Consider the following 23,123-nt stretch of genomic DNA (forward strand, 5'->3'; position numbering starts at 1 on the left):
AAGAATCCCTGGTTAACCCGAGAAGTAATTCAGGCAAAGCGCCGTCTGAAAAGATTGCGTAGAACAATAAAAATTAAAGGAGGAGACGAATCCAGGGTGACGAAGCTGCCTAATGCCATCGCGGAATTCAAGCTTACAGCCAAACGTACAAAAGAATATTATTTTAATGTAACGTTACCGAGCTTTCCTACTGGTAATCCCGGAAGGTTCTGGAGGCACTTTCGTACCGATGATAGAGAAGCGTCCCACTTACCCCTCAGAGAAAGAAACTGCGAAAGCCAACGCATATAACACTTTCTTTCAATCAGTATTTACTACAGACAATAACAGTACTTCCCCCATTCTAACCAGACAGGGTGTAAGAATTGGCAAATTAGACATTACGGACGCTGGCATACTTCTGGTTAATCTTGACCCTAAAGAAAGCAGCCGTCTTGACAAGATACCTAACGACTTTCTGAAAAGGTATGCGGTATGGTGCGGTAGATACCTCAGCATAATTTTGCGTAAATCACTCAGGACTTTACAACAACTGAACAACTGGAAAATTGCAAAGATAATACCTATGCATAAATCAGGCGACATAGCAGAAATTTCAAGTTTTAGACCCATTTCATTAACTATTACATCCTGTAAGATTCTAGAGCACATAATCTTAAAACACATAAAGGTTTTTCTAGAGAGCATTGGCTTCTTGTCTCCATACCGACATAGCTTTCGCAGTGGTTTATCAACAGTAACCCAACAGTAGTCCATGATCTTGCATTTACTGTCAATAACCGCGTCCGGACTGACATGATTTTACTTGACCTATCTAAGGCGTTTGATTGTGCATGTCGTAACAAATTAGTCGCTAAAGTTGAAATTGTTGTTGGGAAAGGGCTCCTTTCAGCCTGGATAAAAGAATTTCTAGGCAATCGTTCAAATTTTGTAATCTACGAAAAAATGCTATCTAAAGCTGTCGCCGTTACTTCCGGAGTTCCCCAAGGATCAGTTCTTGGGCCATTACTCTTCCTAATCTATATTAATGACATCACAGCTAACATTGGTTGTAATATAAAACTGTTCGCCGACGACTTCGTCATATATAGCGAAATCACTAATTATAGCGATAACATCGCACTTAATACATCCCTCAACACTCTAGCTATTTGGTGCCCTAATTGGCAGATGTCAATTAACGTAAAAAAGTGTGTGGCCATGACCGTAACAAGGAAAGCAAGACCATCTAACTTTACATATGAGATTATCATCATCATCAGCATCATCATCATCATCCTGGTTACGCCCACTGCAGGGCAAAGGCATCTCCCATACTCCTCCAACTACCCCGGTCATGTACTAATTGTCCCCATGTTGTCCCTGCAAACTTGTTAATCTCATCCACCCGCCTAACTTTCTGCCCCCTCTACGCTTCCCTTGCCTTGGAATCTAGTCCGTAACCCTTAACGACCATCCGTTATCTTCCCTCCTCATTGCATGTCCTGCTCATGCCATATTTTCTTGATTTCAACTAAGATGTCATTAACTCGCGTTTGTTCCCTCTCCCAATCTACTCTTTTCTTATCCTTTAACGTTACACCTATCATTCTTCTTTCCATAGTTCGTTGCGTCGTCCTCAATTTAAGGAGAACCCTTTTCGTAAGCCTCCAGGTTTCTGCCCCATACGTGAGTGCTGGTAAGGCACAGCTTGTGGGGTCTTCGGGTCTCACAGGAGTACCGACCACCGCGGGTTCGAGCTTAGCGAGCCACAGGGCCGCGTCAGCCGTCAGCCTCTAGCGCCGCTGCGCGCGAGCTCAGGCCACGAGGGGCTACCGAGCGACGCACGCAAAAACACAGTATTGCCCTAAAATGAAGGAAACCGTTTATTGTTTCCAACGGCACCCAACACTGCACAAACGCCCGGTCCCGGGACGGCGGGGAACCAAAGGGGTCCCGCACCAAGGGCGAAAAATACAGCTAGGGGCGCCTGTAGCACGTCGCTGCGAGAGCACAGGCTCAAGCTGGGACGCGCCGCTAGGAAAAGTCCCGGCGGCTATGCTACTAGCTCTGGCGATAACCAATGGGCCAACTCGCGAGAGCTCGGGCAATCTCCTTCGGCTTGGGCCTCCGATAAGTGCGGCTCGGCGTGGTACGACCTCGCGCGAGCACTAGGCACCCGTTCTTCGGCTTAGCGTCGGGATAGGAAACAACACGAGGTACGCGCTCCCCGCACGGGCAAAGGCGCCGTGCGTGAGCTCAATCCTAGTCACAAAGGTGTCGGCGGACGAGAGAGAGCATCGTACGTACCGGGTGCTGTCCCAAGGAGAAGAGAGCTGCTACCGTCACGGCAGTAGCCACCAGGGGCCACTCCCGTGACGTCACCAGCTCCGCCCTCACCCACGAACCATGGCGAGTGGAGCGCCACCGCTAAAACTGGTTCGGAGCAAGAACGGCATGGCTTAGGATTACAGACATGGGTGAAATTCGCCAGCGCAATGGCGCGTCGAATCCCCCAAATCCCCACATCTTCCTCTCCTTAATTGCCCCCCTACCAGTCTGGCGAAGAAGCTGGTAGGGGCTAATGCACCAAAGACAACTGAGCCTTTCATGCACTAGCTAATTGCTACCTCAGCCCAGCAAGCACTATGCGTACAAAAAAAAAACATACATACAATGATAATGGAAAAATAATAATAAAAAATAATAATAATACACTCTAAAATACAAGAAAATGAGGCCGCGAAGGGGGGAAGAAATCTTGACAAAACAGTCTGCTGCTAGCGCGGGACAATGTCCGGGGGTGCGAAGAGAACGCGGCGCGTATAGTTCTGTGGCTAGGGCGGTGGCTGAAGTCGCGGGAGTTGCGATCGTGGGCTTGATAGCAGGCCAGTTAACGCAGGAACGGGCTCACCGTTGTTCTATCGGAGTTGCCGGCGAAACCGAGGAGTGTCGCTTTCGTGGTGGTGGTGGTCCCGAACTCCAGGTGGACGGGGCAGGACACTGCCAGGTCAGCTGGCCACGCCGCCGTATGCAGGATGGATGGGCAGCCACAGCGGCGGCTGCAGTGCGTTCGCACGGCGTCGGCGACTGCAGAGTCGAGCTCCTGGCGTGATGTCATAGGGTCCCGTCCACCAAGGGTATCCGCGGCGATCCGATGGAGTTGGCGCGGCTGCTTCAGCTTGCTTCAACGAGCAACAGCCCCCACGCACGCACGCACACACACACGCGCACACTCCTCGTGGCACCGCGCTCCTCGCCGTCCGCCATGCCGCCCGTTGGCCACAACGCGCCGCGCCGATCCAGGCGCGAAGCGTCCCTCTCTCCCGCACCAACGAGTCAAGGGGACCACCGTCACCCCCCGCGCTGCACGACACGCCAGTCACAGACCCCCCTCTTGGCAAAAAAAACGAAAACGAGAAGAAGAAAAAAAAAGCACACACAGAAGAAAACAAGAACGGTCAAAATCTATGTACAAGTAACAAAAAATGAACTACACAACGGTACACTTAAAACATTAAAACAATAATTACACTCCGCATGCGTACCCAAAAATAAAAATTAAAAAAAATGCACACTGAACAACCACTGTCAACAAGACTACAGCTGGGCTGGGGCCAGCTTCTTTTCGCGCACTGGCCGCAAAGAAGCTAACCCACTGAGGCTAAGCAATGTTACTGAGGGCCTTCGGTGGTGGAAAAAGTCCGCTGTCAGGCGCGATATCACACAGGTGACCGTCTCCTCAGGTTGTACCGGTGCGTGGTCCGAATGCGGTCCTTCGCCCCGAGTGTGCCCTGTTGCTTGCGGGTGGTGCCACTGGGCACCGGCGCGAGCTCGTCGGACCGCGACGCAAAGGCTTTCAGGTCGGCGATATGGGCACGGCTGAGTTTTCCCGAAGGGGAATCCTTCAGCAAGTACGCGAGCGGAGACCAGACTTTCTCTACTCGGTACGGACCAAGCCACTTAGGAGCGAGCGAGGCTGAGAACCCCTTGCTCGCGTCGCTAAGAGCGTGGTTGCGCTTCAGGACTAAATCACCTACCTTAAATGAAAGATGGCGATGCTTCCGGTCGTATTGAGCCTTCTGCTGGGCCCTGGCCGAAGTGAAACTCTGCCTTGCTCTACAGAGAGCCCGAGAAAGCCTGTCCCGAAGTGCTGAAGCGTACGCAGAACAGTCTGCCGGCGCCTCCTCATCCCCGAGCTGACATTGAATGACACTGGTCACCGGATTTGCCAGCTCCCTTCCAAAATTGAGGAAAGCGGGAGAGAAACCAGTCGAGCGATTCTCGGCGGTTCGGATTGCGAACGCGAGCTCACTCAAGTGGTCTGCCCAATGCTTTTGACTCATGGCAAAGGCCGCCAACATTGGTTTGAGGGTTCTATTGACCCTCTCCGTCAAATTGGACTGGGGATGGTAGGGTGACGTGGTGGAGTGATTAATTCCCAGGGAACGGCACGTAGCACCAAACACCCGAGCGGTGAAATAAGACGCGTTGTCCGTAATTAGCCTTTCGGAAAGCCGAACCGACAAAAAACTTCCTGTAGCCTCTCCAGCACCGCTCGCGCGGTCACTTTTCGAAGCGGAAACAACTCCACCCACTTCGAAAAATGATCGACGACTACCATCAGGTGTGTGAACCCCTGCTTACTCCTGGGAAAAGGCCCCATAAGATCGCAGGTGGCCACTTGCCACGGACGCTCACTGTCAATTGGTTTCATCAACCCGGGCGGCTTGCCACCCCTTGATTTCACCGTTTGACAGACATGGCAGGAACGGCAATAGCGAAAAATGTCACGCTTTATGCCAGGCCAGGTCACAGTTTGGCTTAGTTTCGCAAAAACTTTGGAGCCACTCAAATGACCGGCCAAGGGTTCGTCATGAGATGATCGCAACAGTGCGCTTCTCAGACTCTTGGGGATACCCACCTTAAACGGGTCCACAGCCTCGTCATCGGTAGCTATGTATTTCAGCAGGAGCCCATCGTGATCCAGCAAATATGAATCCGCGGGGGACCCAGCGACACACGCTGGTTCCGGCCCCCCTGCGCCCGCCGCACTACCAGCAGCGTCTCGGCGCTCCGTCTCCCTGAGACCGTCGCTCACTCCGCGACAAAACGAATCAATTTGCTGGGCCTTCAGTAACTCTTGCCTGCTGAATGCGATTCCAATTCTCCCAAAGGGGAGTCTGGTCTCGTCCCCACTCAGGACTGCAGCCAACGGCGTTGTAGGTTCGCTTTCGAGAAGCTCCCCCGCTCGCTCGTTTTGCGGCGCGCTGCTTGCCTGGAGAGCGGAATGACAGGTTTGCCCGCTTGCGGACTCGCCTCTCTCTGCGCTCGTTTCGCCCCCGACGCTTGCTGGCGCAAAGGCTCCGGCAGTGGCTGTAACACCTGGAGGAATGCTCTTGGTGCACAATGGGGCACGGGATAGCGCGTCAGCTACCACGTTGGTGCTCCCCTTTCGATACTGCACTGAAAAGTCATAATGCTGTATCAGGAGAGCCCAGCGCGCCAGCCGGCCCGCAGGCTCACGGAGCCGCATCAGCCAACTGAGCGCACTGTGGTCTGTCTGCACTACGAATTTCGTCCCATCAAGGTACACATCGAACTTACGTAGTGCAAACACGATAGCGAGGCACTCCTTCTCGGTCACGGAATAATTCCTCTCTGCCGGAATCAAGGAGCGGCTGGCAAAGGCCAACGGCTGCAACACACCATCGTATTCCTGTAGGAGGATTGCTCCTAAACCCAGATCGCTCGCGTCGGTCTGGACAACGAACGGTCTGGTCAGGTCGGGGAGTCTGAGCTGCGCTGTCTCCGCAATGGCGCTAGACAGTTGGCGAAAGGCCTGCTGCTGCTCAGGTCCCCACTGCCACTCGGCCGACTTACCCAAGAGCTTGCTCAAGGGTGCCTGCACTCGGGCACAGGACGGAATGAATGACCGGTAAAAGTTGGCCATTCCCAAAAAGCGGCGAAGGCCACGTACGTCCTTGGGCGCGGGGAAATCGAGGATTGCCCGAAGTTTCTCCCGGTCCGGCTCAATGGAGCCTCCGCACAGCGTGAACCCCAGTAACTGAACTCGGGTTTGCGCTAGTTGGGCTTTCGCAGGATTCAAAGTCATCCCGGCGGCCCTCACCCTCTCGAGCACATCGGCAACATGGGCCAAGTGTTCATCGAAGGTTCGTGAATAAATCACGATGTCGTCGAGGTAGCACATGCAGTATGACCACTTTGCTTCCCCGAGGACGCGGTCCATGAGTCTCTGAAAGGTCGCAGGACCGTTGCATAGACCAAAGGGCATACGAGTAAACTCAAATAACCCTCTGTGGGATGTGAACGCGGTCTTGCACCGGTCACGTTGATCCATCCGGACCTGTAGGTAACCTTTAGAGGCATCCAGCGTAGTAAAGTACCTCGCACTGCCCAGGGTTCCTACGATGGAGTTAATCGTGGGGAGCGGATAGGCATCCTTACGAGTCACTCCGTTCAGACGGCGGTAGTCTACGCACAGGCGATGACTGCCATCTTTCTTAGGCACCAACACAATTGGAGACGCCCAGGCGCTGTACGAGCGGCGGATAATGTCGGCCGATAGCATCTCGTCCAGCAAGCCATCGATCACCTGCCTCTTGGCTAGGCTGACGGGCCGGGGGTTACACTTCAAAGGAAGCGCGTCTCCAGTTTCGATCGTGTGGCTCGCCAAATCGGTACAGCCAGGTTGATCAGTGAAGAGCTCTTCGTGCTGGCATAACAGTGCCGACAAGCGAGCCTTCTGTGTATCATCCAAATGAACCGCACAGGCGGCCAGAGGATGTGGTGCCCCTTCGTGCCGTGTCGCTCGATCCCAATGGGGATTTTGAGTCGACAAGCGCATAGCGCAGGGGCCTGCCCCCGAATTCTGCGCGCGACGCGGTTCGTGCCGTGCCTCTCGTTCCCAAAGGGGAGTCGCAGCAGGCGAGCGCACAGCTCGAGGGCTTGCCCCCGAACTTGGCGCGCGGCACGTTTCTGACGCCCCATCTGCACAGGCAAGATCGGACGCCGGCGGGCTGATGAACGGCTTTAGCAACGTGAACGGTCCGTCGCGATAGCCGCCATTCGCAATGTCCACAACGATTCCTGTTTTAAGGAGAAAGTCCCTTCCGAGGATCACAGGAACACTGAGCCCGGGGAGATGAACGAAACGCGTGCGTCTTATTCGCTCTCCCCACCTGACAGTCAGCCTTGCGGCGCCCGCCGAATGGGCCACGCCTTTCGCAAGATTGAATGTCGTTCGGCAATCCCGCAAGCGCACTTCATGAGTGCTTCTGCAAGTGGGATAACACCTGTTCGCCGAACAACGAAGCGCTTGCGCCCGTGTCCAACAGCGCAGGAAATTCGCGGCCGACAATGGTCACCGGAATGAAGGGCGCGTGCGCCCCAGCAACACATCCTGCTCGATACGCCGAGGGGACAAGCAAGGTTTCGGTCACTCGTGCCTTCACGAGCGACCCGCGCTCCCGTTTCCCGACCTCGCAGGAGGCCTGGGCGCGGTGCAGTCCCTTGCTATGTGCCCTCGTTGTTGGCAGCGAAAACAGCGCACTCCTTCTCGGTACCTTTCCCGAGGCGGAGCGGCCTCAGCTCGCTGCCGGGGTCGACTCGCTGCTTGACCAAAGGGCCTGTTGTCATGAGCGTCCGCATCTGCGATGCCCTGGGTCGAAGTGCGTCCCTGCGCATGCATTTCGGGCGGTGGTGCAGCACAGGCTGCCCGCCTCCCATACGTGTAGGGATCTAGAGCGCGCGCGCTCAGCTCCCAAACACACCCGCTTGTAGCCGCAAAGACAGCTTGGCCGGGTTGTTGCCGTTGGGGGAGGGGCACAGGCCCTCCCCACGCGCAGCTTGGCTCAAGGGCCTCGCTGGCGGGCGGCGGTGGGCGATAGGCTCGCGCGGCGAGAATGTCGCCTTGAATGCGCTTTGCCTCGGCGGCCAATTCTTCCAGATCTCGGAAGCGGCCGACGCGCAGGTACGCCGAAAAGGTCGGATGTGCCTGCCTGATCACCCGTTCGACGCGTTCCTCGTTCGAAGCATTGGGCTCGGCGATTAAGAAAAGGTCTTGCATCGCGCGTACGTACTCCTGAAGCGACTCGTCAGGAGCTTGTGTACGTAGCTCAAGCTCTCGCCGCATCCTACTCTGGTAGTCAGCGGGCAGGAATTCGCGCAGGAATGCCACGCGGAACTCCTCGAGGGTTGTTGCACGGTATACGGAAAGCCGGTACCACCTAGCCGCCGTGTCAGTAAGTGCTACGGGAACGACGCGTTCCAGCACCTCCTGATCCTCCAAACGATTTGCCATCTGGTAGCGTACCAGGGAGTCACAATAATCCCTGGCACTGAGCAGGTCACCGTATCCGCTGTAAGTCGGGACTGCCAACCGTACAGCGGGGTGCGCGCATTTCGGTACAGCCGAAAGCGTCTTAACTGCCCCCGAGAGTGACTGAATCATTTTGGCGGCGTTTTGCAACAGCGTCTGTGCGCCTGCTCCAAAGGGAACCGTTGGCGCGTTAGCGGCGTGGTCGAGCAAGGGTGAACAGTCCTCCAGCTCGATCAGCGGCGCGGTTTCCACAGGGATACCGGCCGCGGCGCCGCCAGCCCCAGAGCTCCTAGCGGGGTGCGCCTGCTGTCGTTCACAGCCGCCACTTGAGGCAGCTATATGTGAATTGCTTAGGCCGCTTGCAGCCAGCGTCGACAAAACAGGTGCGCGCTCGAAGGTTGCGGAACTGGGCACAACCGAATGTACTCCAAAGGGAGACGAATGAGCGAAATTCGTGGCTGCAGCATTGGAATCCCCACAGGGGGCCGTGGCAGACCACTGGTTTTGGCTGCTCAATTGAGTAGCAGCCATCGGGCAAACGTCGGAGAGGGCTAAGGCCCCGTTTCCGTGCCGCGCTCCGTAAACTCCACAGGGAGCCGATCGAGAGCGCTGCGACATCGCACTGCCTTGCATTCCGAAGGGAGCCGTGGCAGACGAATGTGCTGGTGTGCACTGTTCGGGGAGGGCTCTGGCCCCGTTCCCAAACAACGCTACTGCTCCAATGGGAGCTGGTACGTAGCGCCTCGTGTTGTCGTCCCCACAGGGGGCTGCGACAGGTGAGGGTGCATAAGTTCGCTGCTCAAGGGGAGCACTGGCCCCGGTATCGAGCAACGCGGCGTCTGCTCGCGGTAACAAAGGGCAAAAGTCCCCTAACAAATGACAAAGGTCACTCGGCCTAGCAGACATAACGCGGCAAGTATAATATGCAAAGGCGTACTAACTCGGCTAAGCACAGACAAAGGCTTAATGAGCCTTTGAATCCGCGTTGGGCGCCAGTGTGGGGTCTTCGGGTCTCACAGGAGTACCGACCACCGCGGGTTCGAGCTTAGCGAGCCACAGGGCCGCGTCAGCCGTCAGCCTCTAGCGCCGCTGCGCGCGAGCTCAGGCCACGAGGGGCTACCGAGCGACGCACGCAAAAACACAGTATTGCCCTAAAATGAAGGAAACCGTTTATTGTTTCCAACGGCACCCAACACTGCACAAACGCCCGGTCCCGGGACGGCGGGGAACCAAAGGGGTCCCGCACCAAGGGCGAAAAATACAGCTAGGGGCGCCTGTAGCACGTCGCTGCGAGAGCACAGGCTCAAGCTGGGACGCGCCGCTAGGAAAAGTCCCGGCGGCTATGCTACTAGCTCTGGCGATAACCAATGGGCCAACTCGCGAGAGCTCGGGCAATCTCCTTCGGCTTGGGCCTCCGATAAGTGCGGCTCGGCGTGGTACGACCTCGCGCGAGCACTAGGCACCCGTTCTTCGGCTTAGCGTCGGGATAGGAAACAACACGAGGTACGCGCTCCCCGCACGGGCAAAGGCGCCGTGCGTGAGCTCAATCCTAGTCACAAAGGTGTCGGCGGATGAGAGAGAGCATCGTACGTACCGGGTGCTGTCCCAAGAAGAAGAGAGCTGCTACCGTCACGGCAGTAGCCACCAGGGGCCACTCCCGTGACGTCACCAGCTCCGCCCTCACCCACGAACCATGGCGAGTGGAGCGCCACCGCTAAAACTGGTTCGGAGCAAGAACGGCATGGCTTAGGATTACAGACATGGGTGAAATTCGCCAGCGCAATGGCGCGTCGAATCCCCCAAATCCCCACAAGCTGTTATACATTTTTCTCTTTAGGGATAATGGCAACCTGCTGTTCATGATCTGAGATTGCCTGCCAAATGCTCCCCAGCCCATTCTTATTCTTCTGATTATTTCTGTCTCATGATCCGGATCCGCAGTCACTACCTGTCTTAAGTAGATGTATTCCCTTACAACTTCCAGTGCCTCGCTATCTATCGTAAGCTGCTGTTCTCTTCCGAGACTGTTAAACATTGCTTTAGTTTTCTGCAGATTAATTTTTAGAACCACTCTTTTGGTTTGCCTGTCCAGGTCAGTGAGCATGCATTACAATTGGTCCCCTGAGTTACTAACCAAGGCAATATCATCAGCGAATCGCAAGTTACGAAGGTATTCTTATCCCCAATTCTTCCCAATCCAGGTCTCTGAATACCTCCAGTAAACACGCTCTGAATAGCATTGGAGAGATCATATCTCCTTGCCTAACGTCTTTCTTTATTGGGATTTTGCTGCTTTCTTTATGGAGGACTACGGTAGCTGTGGAGCCGCTATAGATATCTTTCAGTATATTTATATACAGCTCGTCTACGCCCTGATTCCGTAATGCCTCCATGACTGCTGAGGTTTCGACTGAATCAAACGCTTTCTCGTAATCAATGAAAGCTATATATAAGGGTTGGTTATATTCTGCACATTTCTTTCTCACCTGATTGATAGTGTGAATATGGTCTGTTGTTGAGTAGCCTTTACGGAATCCTGCCTGATCCTTTGGTTGACAGGAATCTAAGGCGTTCCTGATTCTATTTGCGATTACCTTGGTAAATACTTTGTGGGGAACGATCAGTAAGCTTATCGGTCTATAATTTTTCAAGTCTTTGGATTCTGCTTTCTTATGGATTAGGATTATGTTAGCGTTCTTCCAAGATTCCGGTACGCTCGAAGTCATGAGGCACTGCGTATACAGGGTGGCCAGTTTCTCTAGAACAATCTGACCACCATCCTTCAACAAATCTGCTGTTACCTGATCCTCCCCAGCTGCCTTCCCCCTTTGCATAGCTCTCAAGGCTTTCTTTACTTCTTCCGGCGTTACTTGTGGGATTTCAAATTTCTCTAGACTATTCTCTCTTCCATTACCGTCGTGGGTGCCACTGGTACTGTATAAATCCCTATACAGCTCCTCAGCCAGTTGAACTATCTCATCCATATTAGTAATGATGTTGCCGGCTTTGTCTCTTAACGCATACATCTGATTCTTGCCTATTCCTAGTTTCTTTTTCACTGCTTTTAGGCTTCCTCCGTTCCTGAGGGCATGTTCAATTCTATCCATATTATACTTCCTTATGTCAGCTGTCTTACGCTTGTTGATTAACTTAGAAAGTTCTGCCAGCTCTATTCTAGCTGTAGGGTTAGAGGCTTTCATACATTTGTGTTTCTTGATTAGATCTTTCGTCTCTTGCGATAGCTTACTGGCATCCTGTCTAACGGAGTTACCACCGACTTCTATTGAACACTCCTTAATGATGCCCATAAGATTGTCGTTCATATCTTCAACACTAAGGTCCTCTTCCTGAGTTAAGGCCGAATACCTGTTCTGTAGCTTGATCTGGAATTCCTTTATTTTTCCTCGTACCGCTAACTCATTGATCGGCTTCTTATACCAGTTTCTTCCGTTCCCTCCTCAAGTCTAGGCTAATTCGAGTTCTTACCATCCTATGGTCGCTGCAGCGCACCTTGCTGAGCACGTCCACATCTTGTATGATGCCAGCGTCAGTGCAGAGTATAAAGTTTATTTCATTTCTTGTCTCGCCATTCGAGCTCCTCCACGTCCACTTTCGGCTATCCCGCTTGCGGAAGAAGGTATTCATTATCCGCTATGGATAATGAATATCCGCTATGGATAATGAAAATTTATGTGGTTCAACTAAAGTGGAACAACATAAATACCTGGGAGTTACATTAACATCAGACCTCAGGAGGGATAAAGATATTTCAAATATCACCGCAGGAGCATTACGCAAATTATTCTTCCTCAAAAGAAGCCTTGTGGACTCTACGACATCAATGAAGGTACTGGTCTACACAACGTTGGTTAGGCCAGTTCTCGAAGTCTGGTTTCCTAATACAACGACTAACATCTAACGACTAACACACGCACACACGTGTGTGTTTGTGTGTGTGTGTTCTTTCATTCATATTTATGGTGTGATGCAGGTATCATGCAAGATTTCAAAATGTGCAAATGTCACGTAGCTGGAAGCTAATACACGCAAAGTGCCTAGAGCGGCCATTTGCGCGCCAATTTTGCGTGTATTCGCTGCTTGTTTCACGCTCGGAAAAACGCTCTTATTGTAGCACGTATCGAGAAACAGAAAGCTGTATCTGGAGTTTTTCACTTTGCTCTACAATTTCCTCATTAACACTTTTTATCTAATTAGAATAATTGAGAAGATGGTTCATTAATAAAGGCTAATTATGTAATTAGGCGATTAAAAAATATCTCAATATCTCCAAGCGACGGCAAACAACATTACCTTGGTTCTGTCCATCTACGTGGCATTTGCATATTTTTAAATCTTGGTGCGTGACAGGTGGGACACCTTGTATGTGGGGCTTTGGGCGAGTTGATTTTGCATTATTACGACCAGCCCGTTACGCGAGACCGAACACACAAGAAGAGGACAGGCACTGACTTCCACCTACCATTCTTGATAATTAAACTCCTATCTATATCCGCCCCTCGTGTACTCATTATTGTTATTATTATTTGATATTTGTTTTGAAAACATACATACACTTGACAGGAAAGGGAGAGCGAGGAGCAGGCTGGCGACTGCCACCGGAAGAGGCACAACGCCTGCCTACTCTTCAGAAAGGAGGAGACAGCAACACAGAAATGAAAGATGAGAAGGAAACGCATAAAGAAACAAGTCAACGAATTCAACACAAGACATTTAAAAGAAATCAGGATGAAATGACTTGCCCTTAGCTATGAATGTAAGCTACAGCTACAGCACATATGAAACATAGTCGAATTATTTTTTGGCAGCAGCAACAACGAGGTGGGGTGGGGAGGCAGGGCGTAGCCTTACGATTTCCTGAGACTTCATGATTTCCCGTATCGTCAATTCACTGCTGTGTCCAATTACAATTGCTGCTTTTATTTTGTTTTCACAAACGGTGAATTAAGGCCGTGTCGCATGGTGCTATTTCGCTTAAAATTCTTTCTCTGTCATCGCCGCTGGCGCAGCAAATCTTATGCCCACTCCTTCCTGTGTGCGATATTTCAATGTTTGGAAGTGGTGATTTTTCATGCGAGGTCACTCATCTGGCGTTAACGAGGAGACGACAGCAATGCGGCTCGACAGACGCGTCACGGTGACCTACTTGCATGTATTTCTTTTTTTATATATATAAACAGTGGTTTCAAGGCTTCAAGCATTAAAAAACTACGAAAACTGCGTTTTGTTTTTTACATGACCGGACGTAACAAACACATGCAGAAAGGTAATTATTTCCCTAGGTGCTCATAAATGTGGAAATCGGGCACGCGTCAAACAGTACTGACGAGTCGCATGCATGTGCAACGTTCAACTCAAACCTATGTCAAGGGGATCGATCTTGTACCGCGTTTTTTTTTTTCAGAAACGGGAATACCAATTCGGCATCTGCGGACTTGGTGTGTTTCTGAGAAACACAGCTCAGAAAAAACGCGCTGAAAAATCGATCCGTGTGAAACGGGCTTTCCTCGAACGTTTCACGCCTGTCTCGACGCCTATGCGGTATCTGCGCGTGTGTGTCGAGATGTTGCGGATTATTCTCTTTTTTCTTCCTTCTAGCTTACATAACAACTGTCATTTCTTAACCTATCATTTAAGCAATGCTGCAAATGCGTGTGCGTATATCTATGAGCCTACAGCTTGAAGCTAATCAGTCTTTTTTTTTTCTTTAGGAAACCGCTGTTTCATGCATTTAAGCACAAAAGCAACTGGAACGCCATTGCATTTCATCGGACGCCTTGAAAATTACTATCGACAAACTGGTGTAGTCCTGAGAATTCGTTCCATGAGGATACGCTTCGCGAACCTACCGGCTATAATTTGTGGGTCAAAATATGTGCTGTAAAGCAATTGATAAAAAAATTAATTAGTGTAATTGTGTTAATTATCCAATAAAACATTCCGATTTCTCGGGGAAGTAATGGACGCCTCTGTGTGTAATTTAGCTCAAGGGTTAGAATTGTGCTATCTGCCACCGGCAATTAAAAATTTGGTACATGGTGAACGGTAACAGATGAGAAGCCGGACGGACGCCATTGGAAGCCGTTTATGTACATACGTACGCCGACTACAGCGCAGAAGTCGAATGCCATTAGCATCGTCCGAACATTGGGGGCGCGCCGTGCAATTTGCGCTCCGTTTCTGCACATCTGTGTGGTGACAGCGATCCTTCATTACAGCGACAATGCCTAACATTTGTTGTGCGCCTGCGTGCCAGTCCGGTTACAATGGTGTCGACGAAAAAGTGTCCTCGTCTTGTTTCCCTACCAATGCGGACCTAAAAGACAAGTTGAAGCGGATCACTGACCGGCCAGAGTCTTTCGGCTTCACATTTGATTCGAAACGCGTTCGTACAGGTGAAAAACATTTTGATGCCGAATACGCCGTTATTCGTGCCGGCGTGTGCACAGTGAACGGAAATGTGTCGCTGCAAGGTGAGTGGCCTATAATGTCAAAACAGACGCCACTTTAAGGATTTTTGAAGGCCTGCCCGCTTACTTGGCCGAGCCGAAACAACAGTCTCGTCCAGTGATACGATATTGTTAATTGGCACGATAGCTGCTCACAGTTACCATATAATGAGTGCTTTACGACGGCAACCGCTGTGCCCTTTCGCTAAGCAAACAAACTGTCCTTCCTTGCAGGACAGTTTGTCCTGCCGTCCGTCCGTTTGTCTGTCCCCCGCTGTCGGTATGGGCCATAGCATGTAAATCATATTCATCAACACGCGACGCTACTAGCACGAGGTCGCGGGACCGGCCGCGGTGGCCGCATTTCGATGGAGGATATTGCAAAAACACCCGTGTACCGTGCATTGGTTGCAAGTAAAGGAATCCCATGTGGTCAAAATTCTTCTGGAGTTTCCCACTACGGCGTGCCTCACAATCATATCTTGGTTTTGTCATGGAAAGCACCAGAATTTGTTTTCAATCAACGCGCGGTGATTATTGCAGAAAGGAAGTTGGTGTTGGCGCGAGATAAGTGCACGTGTGCTTCTCTAAATGTACTGTAATTCATTTCAGACATGACATTACTCATATTTCTGTGCAGCAAAGAGAACAACAAAAAAACAGTTTTGGCCGCTATTTAAATACCTTGCGCAAGTACGTATTATATTTGCAATAAATACCATTAAAAAAAAAGAAAGTGGTGAATACCTAATGGTTAAAGCATCGGGCTGCTGCTCTGGGATGCGGTGGTTCGAATTCCACCGGCAGGCGCGCATCTCTTTCCTTTATTTATTTAATTATTCTTTTTTTTGTAATATGCGTGCGAATTTACGCGGCGAGAACCCGACCAACGACCGACCGACCCAGGCGAAACAATGGAACGGTAGACAAAGAAAGCTTTGCTTAAAATACAAAAATGAAAAAGAAAAGAACAATTGACAGCAACTTTGGCATTCGCCAAGGAGGGTGAAGGTGAAAGCCTGCGCACTCAATGGACATTTATTAAATTACTTGACATTCTTACTCTGATGCGTTGTTTGCTTCTTATTTCTTTTCTCCCACCAAAGGTCGTGGGTTCAAGTGCCTTAATTAGCTCAAAATAATGGACTTTACCTTGATTAATCTCGCCTTAATATCAAAGGGCGCGGGTTGGACTTCTACATAAGGTCGAGGGTTTGTGTCCCACCGAAGGTCGTGGGTTCTAGCTCCTGAATTAACTCTATCTTAAGTAACCTTGCCTTTATTTTGGCATGATGAGCGGCATCGGAGGCAGCTGTGGAAGAACCCGACGAAGACGAACGCGCGGGCAGTCGCACGAGCGCGTGCCTTCGCGAGGCGAGTGCACGCGACTTTCTGTACCGCACGCCGCGTTTTCCAGAGCATCGGGGTAGGAGCCACTTAAGGCTTTCGCCTTAAAAGAGAGAGAGAGAGAAAGAAAAAAGTGCGGCAGGCGTTTTTGCTGGAGAAAGATTCGCGAGAGCGCCTGGCCTCGGCCAGCCGAGCGCGGCCGACTCCTGCTGCTGACGTTGGCGCCTCTAGTGGCACTTCCTGTCTCTGTGTGAAACTTTGGGCAAAGTTTCTTGACCAGAAGACAAAGTATCAAAGGACCTAATCGAAAAGCAAGGCGACCAAGAGCTTTATATGCCTGCTTCTCCAGTAAATTCCAGGTAACGCTATTTTCTGCCATGCGTTTTGCATGACTAACAACGCAGCTGCATTCGCGCTTTCTTTGTCCTCTTGAGACATAAAATTGGATGCCACGTACCATGGGAATCGTCGATACGAAGCATGGTGCATGTTCCTGGCTATCATAGCATTGTGGGGGGTTTCCGCAAAGCGCTATCAGGTAGACCAACGTGTTTGTGTAAATTGAGTACGTAGTTGTGTGTGTGGGTCGCGAGCGTACATACATGTCAGCGAATACAGCTGCGCGACGACGACCACGTTGAAGACGATCGTATGGCGGCAACGGCATCATTTCTACGCCGGCCTTTCGACGCGAGTTTACGACATGGCAATTGTTGGTCCTTACATAAGCAGTGAACGAGCGTAAACGAAAGATTGTGACGTCGTCAGCTTCTACGTGTCACGCAATCATGCGTATCTGTGGCTATGTCAAGTGGTCTATGTAAAGATACGATTATATTTGTACTCGGGTGAAGAAATGTTAAAGCACAATTAACTTGGGCAATCATGAAGTCGGTACAGCGTCGCACAATTTCTACGTAACGTACTAGAATGAAATTACTGAGGGAAGTACTGAGGAAATTGGGCCGGTCGCGGAGATAGTGAAGCTTAACGCTGTAACAGCTCGCCTTAGAGTGCAAGCTGTCACCGGCGAGCAAGCGAGACGGGGCGCACGCGCCGATCGTTTCGAAGAGCTGGCTGGCTTTGGAACGAGAGAAGTATGCGTGCGATAATCAATACATGCACATGCAATCGTGGCCTAGCACCGGTCTGCTGTGCTCTGTGGTAGAGGCTTGATTCCGCCGTTGGTCACGCATGGTTTCTTTTGGATTGAAGCGAGGTGAGACAGGAACCTATCTAGCTACTAACCTGCCTATGCCTACCTGCCGCGAAATGCCATGAATGAGGCAAAGAATATTTCGCATTGAAGATACCACGATGTACTGTCGTTTCTCTTCGTCAAGAAAATCCCCTGGAATTCGCTCTTTTGCCTCTGACTAAAGGCCAGGCCACACGCACCATTGTAGAGGCACCCAAGCTAGCGTCGGCGCGCCCACGCATGCGCAGACGGTGAGTCACAGCTCATGCACGTCGAAGCAGGGCGCGAGCACGGAGATCTGGGTTGCTATTCTGGACATTGTCAAATTCGGCCATATTGTCGAATTTGGTAATGGCGATGTTTTGAATCAATCACGTACTCAGGCCGTAGTAGGCCTGTGGGTCTCTCTGATTGGCTCGAAATGCCGCCATTGCAGAATTTGATAATATGGAGGAATTCTACAATTTCCAGAATAGCAACCGCTGTTCCAGACATATATCGGCGCTCGCGCTGCCTCGGTTCACGACGCGCCTGGCTATGCGGCTACGGCGTGCTGCAATCAATTCTCAGTGAGGCCGATTTATGTCATGCAAGGACGTCCTTTTCTCTCTGTTTTCGCAAATTTAAGATCTATAAAAATGAAACAATTACGTTTAATATAGTTAAGCCTCTTGAAACACTTTCAATAGGTCTGTGCGAAACGATGACTGCCAAGCCGTTCGTGTGTGAGCGCGCACTGGCGCGCGTCTCTTGTAGATGCAAACCGTCATTTTCTTTCGTAAGGCGCGGCAGGGCGAAGGCGCGTAGAAGCCAACTTGCGTACCTATCAGTGTTGTCTGGCTTTAAGACTCGCATCCTGTTATCACTAAGCTCATGCACGCACCATTTACTTATTTGGTTACCTGGCGCGGTGGCGCAGAGGCTATGCCGCTCTGCTGCTGAGCACGAGGTCGCGGGTTCGATGCTCGGCCCTGGCGGCCGCAGTTGGATGGGGACGAAATTCTAAAATGCTCGTTTCTTATAATTTAGATGAACGTTGAAGAAGCCCAGGTGGCCGAAACTAATCCGGAGGCCTCCACCACGGTGTCCTTCAAAAACCCAGTGCTGATTTGGGACGTCACACCAATGAATCTGCTTAATTGACTGCCAGCAGCCCTTCATCACGGCATTCATTCGTATAAGACGAGGCAGAGCTCGTAGATTGTTCTCTGCATTCGGAATGGTTATTGCGCTCAGTTACTGCAGACAGCAACGCGACACACATTAATGTGGTAAAAGAAAAGGCCAGGCATTTGTAAGCGGAAATGATGGAACGCTGAACCGGCTGGTAGCATTTATAAGGTCGATCCAAATAGGTCGCCAAACTTCGGGCGAAAAAGCGGTTGAAAACAAATTGTCACCGATATCAGCAAGGGTTATTATGGGAGCAGCGATTGACGCGCCACTATGTGAAGAGGGACCAAACATTGGGGAAGAAAAAACGTTTTTGAATCAAAACGGTATGCAGTTTGATTCATTCAACAAGAATAAAATGCCGAATCAATTTTATTTTACTCGTGGCGAGAAAAGAAAGGACAACTCTTTCTTACTTCAGCATTATCAATAAATACTGTTTTTCAGCGCCCACCATAAGAGGGGCGATAACGCCACTATCACTTGCAATGCAATGCAGCATTGCAAGTGATAGTGGTGTATTGTAATTCATCAAATTTACGAGCGCGCAGAAAGGCGCGCTCGTACATTTGACGAATTACAATACGCCCCCTTCCCGCGTGTTGTTTTGCTTGGGAATGTCTGAATTTGGCGGCGCCGATAGTGTGATCGTTTTTTAACCTGTTCAGTGAAAAGCAGTAAGTTACAACTCGCAGATAATTCTTCACTTCAGCTGTTTTTCGTGCGGCTGCGCTGGCCGACGGGCCTGGCGTCTGACGATGAGACCAGCACTCTACAACCAAAGCATTCGTTGGCCTCCAAAGAAAGTGTGCTCTGTGCAGGGGTGCGTATTAGACACCCGTGCGGCTGACCTTCTGCTGCATCGCTTTCCGCGCTGTTACTACAGGCTATTGCGAGTGGTGTGCGTTCGGTTCAATTCGCTTCCAACGCGCCTTTCATTTTTAAATTCTTCGCTCAAGTTATGTCGGACACCCTGTATACTAACTCGCACAGCAAGCAACGTCGTTTTGGAGGGTCGCCTGTTGTTCACCGCGTTTCTCTTTCTTTTACGCTTCGATACGTTCTTTCAGATCCCACTTGTTCTTCGACACATCTGTGCAGAAGAGCTATTTGGCTTCGCGCCTGCCGTGGCGGCTGGGGGAGGCATATCGCCGTTGCGATTGCCGGCTTTCATTGCTGTCACAATCTTCAGTGACGCCACTGCTGTCCCTTTCAAGTTATCGAAACCCGCCAGGATCGTTGTCTATAAAGATGAAGTCTACCATCCCGTTCCGGAGCAGCGAAAGGTGCTCCGGCTCCACCGTGCTTTGAAATGCCGAGTGGTTGAATGACACAAATTAGCGCAACCTTATACTGCCTGACATAAGTAAGAGGGTATCTAAAGAAACTATAGGTAAGTTGAGTGGACTTGTCATTTGGCCATAAGAGGCATTGTATAGGAACCTTTGTTATGAAGATAAATAAATGGCGTAAAGAAAATCATGGTGCCACGCGGAAGACGCGTCGGCTAGAATGAGTACGTTTTATGCGCAACATGTCTCGAAATAACAGAAATCTGTAGATCTCGGCCAGCTCCAATTTTCCTTATCAAGTGAATGTAAAACACGGAAATGCAGGACTGCTTGGAACAAAATTTGTTGCATTTGAGACAACACAGTTGAATTCTTCGGATTCTATGGCTAGCAGAATTCTGATTTAGGGCCTGACCACTTTTACAAAAGTTTTCCTAATATTGGGAAGTTTATAAAAAATTGAAACATGATCGACGTTTACAAATGAGAAAGTCTGCGCTAAAATAGATATTTATGATACAATATGAACTTGCTAGGTTCACACTAAATCTTCGTGTCTTCTAATAAAACAAAAAGTGCCGTTATACTTCGGATGACATATGCGTCATGAAAAATTACGTTAGTTATATGATGGTTTGCAGTTATGTGGTATATAAAGTGTACTTATGGCCCACTCCTCTTACAATACCGCGACTATTTCAAGTGCTTGCATTAAATTATAGAACTATGTGGTTTAACACACGTTTGTACCTGTTTGTGTGTGTTCTTGTATACTATATTCTTCGACTTCCTATGTACTCGCGTGCAGAACGTTGTATGCGTTTGTGCTTTATAGCTGTATTCAGTGTTGTTCTGTGCTTTTGGGAATGTCATTTTGTTTGCCACGCGATCAGTAGTAGCCGATGCCACCAAAAGGCACCAGTCACTCATTTAATTTCATGTTATTACAAACAGGAGGAGATCGGGGTGCATTAGTGACCCTTCTTTTTCTTTGTACGGAACGGATATACGTTTTCTTGAGGAGTCTATCGCCACAACATAGCCACCTTTCTATTCTTTCCTTTCTTCCATATTATTTAGTTCTCATTTTGCTTGACGCAGATACGCATGCGCGTATATGGGATACGCCTTTCATAACGCCAGCATGGAATGATCAGTTGAAAGGTAGCGCCTGATCATCGTGCTTTTATATTGTGTTGTACACGTTTTTCGCCCATTCTTGCAACGACTACAGAAGCTTTCACGCCTTGTCTTCAGCCTGCTGCATCTGATGAAAAAAAAAGAAGGGAAAGATGAATTAGCGCGTAACTGCGTACGCAAAATGACTGGCGCAGCAAGTTAAAATAAGTGAATTCTGAGTGGTTTACTTCGGCACTTTGGTGTGCGAAGCAGAAGCTCGAGTTGAGGCCTGAAAGTATAATCATATGGAGCGTTTCTTTGCGCGTACACTTTATCTGTCTCTCCGCGACACCGCCTACTTGATGAGTGGGCACTACAATGTTCCTAAACGCTGTCTTTAATTCTTGAACGAGAACAAACGTTTAGAACAGCTACCTTGCTTCTCATATCAGCACATACCTTTTGGAGGCCTAACGTCGGTTTGAAGTGTTAAGAGCCACACGACGTCGCTGGCGCTTACACTCGCAGCGTTAATGCCCAGTGCGGCCCAGTTCACGTGTTAAGCGGTTACAGCATGCGGAGCAAAATTACCTCATTCGTTCCCGGCAATCTGCGCACTAAAGATTGTCAACTCTGTTCGGAATGCTTTGAATGGGCGGAGTAAGGAATCGGTGCCCTGTGGTAAAATGTAGTAGTTGACTAAATAACAGTTTTTTCTTTCATTGGCTCATTGCAGAATTCAACTACTGCCCGACGAGCGAAGGTATCAGCAGACGAAATTCAAGAAGAAAACTTGCAATCCTGTGTTCGACGAGACTTATATATTCCAGGTGAGTAGAAGTATCGGAGAAGTTTACATATCAAGCTACCAAAGAAGCCAACAACTAAAAAAAAAGAAACTAACGAAAGAAAAGAATCTGCTGGCGAGCTGAAGTGTTTCAATACTTGTCGTCGATCGTTAGCTCTGTGTTTAGTTTTTTTTAATCCCCATTGAAGATAATTGTAGAAAAGGAGAACGGTGATGGAAAAGCAACATGCCACCGTTCGGAGCCGAATCCACAACCCACACATGTCGCTTGCTCCGGCCTTACCAGTATAGATGTATGTAGCTGCCGGCGCTTTGCTTCCATAAACGTGTATGTTTATGTAAATATGCAAAGACCCCACGCACAACATTGTCTCAGTAAATAAGAGACAGCCACTGCCACCTTGTAACTTCCAGCACGCTTTTTGCTGGATCTTGAAACTGTAAAAGCGCACAAAGACGAGAACGAAGAGAGTGGACAATACTGGGCGCACCTCGTCCTGTTCACTCTCTTCGTTCTAGTCTTTGTGGGCTTTTAGTTTCAAGATGCAAGTAAAACAACAAGCCCAGTTATCCATTCTGTTACAGTATGCTTCTTGTTCAAACATTTCTTGTAGTGGAGCAAAATAACAAAAATTAAATTAAATTTGAAAGAAAGCAATGTGCCCCTGCCTTTTCCAGTAAGTATAGGGGGATTCTGTTCATTTGCTGCCGTAGCTGGGAGCAGCGCTGACTATTTGTTTCAAGGCTCAATGAATGCACTAGTTACCCCTTCCCGCCTCTTTCTCTATCGCTATCGCTCCGACCCCTCCTGTCCCAACTGCCCGTCTACTTATGCAGACCTATCCCATTGCCTATTCTACTGTCCGACTGCTCAGCAATCAAGTTCCTACCCTCCCCCTTCGCTTTCCATCACCACCTGGCTCGACTGGCTTGGCGCTGAAGGTGAAGAAGAACAGCGTCGACTGGCCGCCCAGGCGGTCGATATGCTCGGCCTGTAATTTTTGGCTGAATAAAAGTCTTATACTACTACTACTTTCAAGGCTGGGATATACAGACGTCCCTACAGATACCCTGAAAAGGTTCGATTGGCAAGAACACGACACGCAACAAGCGGAGCTCGTGACTTTGTTGACCATATATGACATGTTAGTTTTCGTTTACTTTTCCTGCTTTTAGAAAACTTTGGCATGGTTATATGCGCAAGAAGGATGCTATTAACGGTCTCCTAATTATTAAACACCTGATATTTACCATCTTGCTTAGTTTCAACGGCAGCCAGTGGGTATCTTCACTAACCTCAGTAAAGGAGCATTTCACTTTTCTGGAGTCTCCTCGCGCTTTGTGCGTTACAATTTCTGAGCGTTAAAGGCGCACATCAAGTAAGGAGCAGGGCTGCGGA

General features: G+C 49.9%; 1 protein-coding gene across 1 annotated transcript in view; it reads left to right on the plus strand.

Moving 5' to 3' along the window:
• Window positions 1-23,123, plus strand: part of LOC135911721 (synaptotagmin-15-like) — a 387,529-nt gene that overhangs the window by 298,420 nt on the left and 65,986 nt on the right. The window contains exon 5 of the mRNA XM_070528890.1: window positions 21,653-21,746. Within this exon, the coding sequence (XP_070384991.1) occupies window positions 21,653-21,746 (94 nt within the window). The remainder of the gene's footprint in view (window positions 1-21,652; window positions 21,747-23,123) is intronic.

Source organism: Dermacentor albipictus, chromosome 1 (genome assembly GCF_038994185.2).
Source record: "Dermacentor albipictus isolate Rhodes 1998 colony chromosome 1, USDA_Dalb.pri_finalv2, whole genome shotgun sequence".
NCBI classification, from domain to species: Eukaryota; Metazoa; Arthropoda; class Arachnida; order Ixodida; family Ixodidae; genus Dermacentor; species Dermacentor albipictus.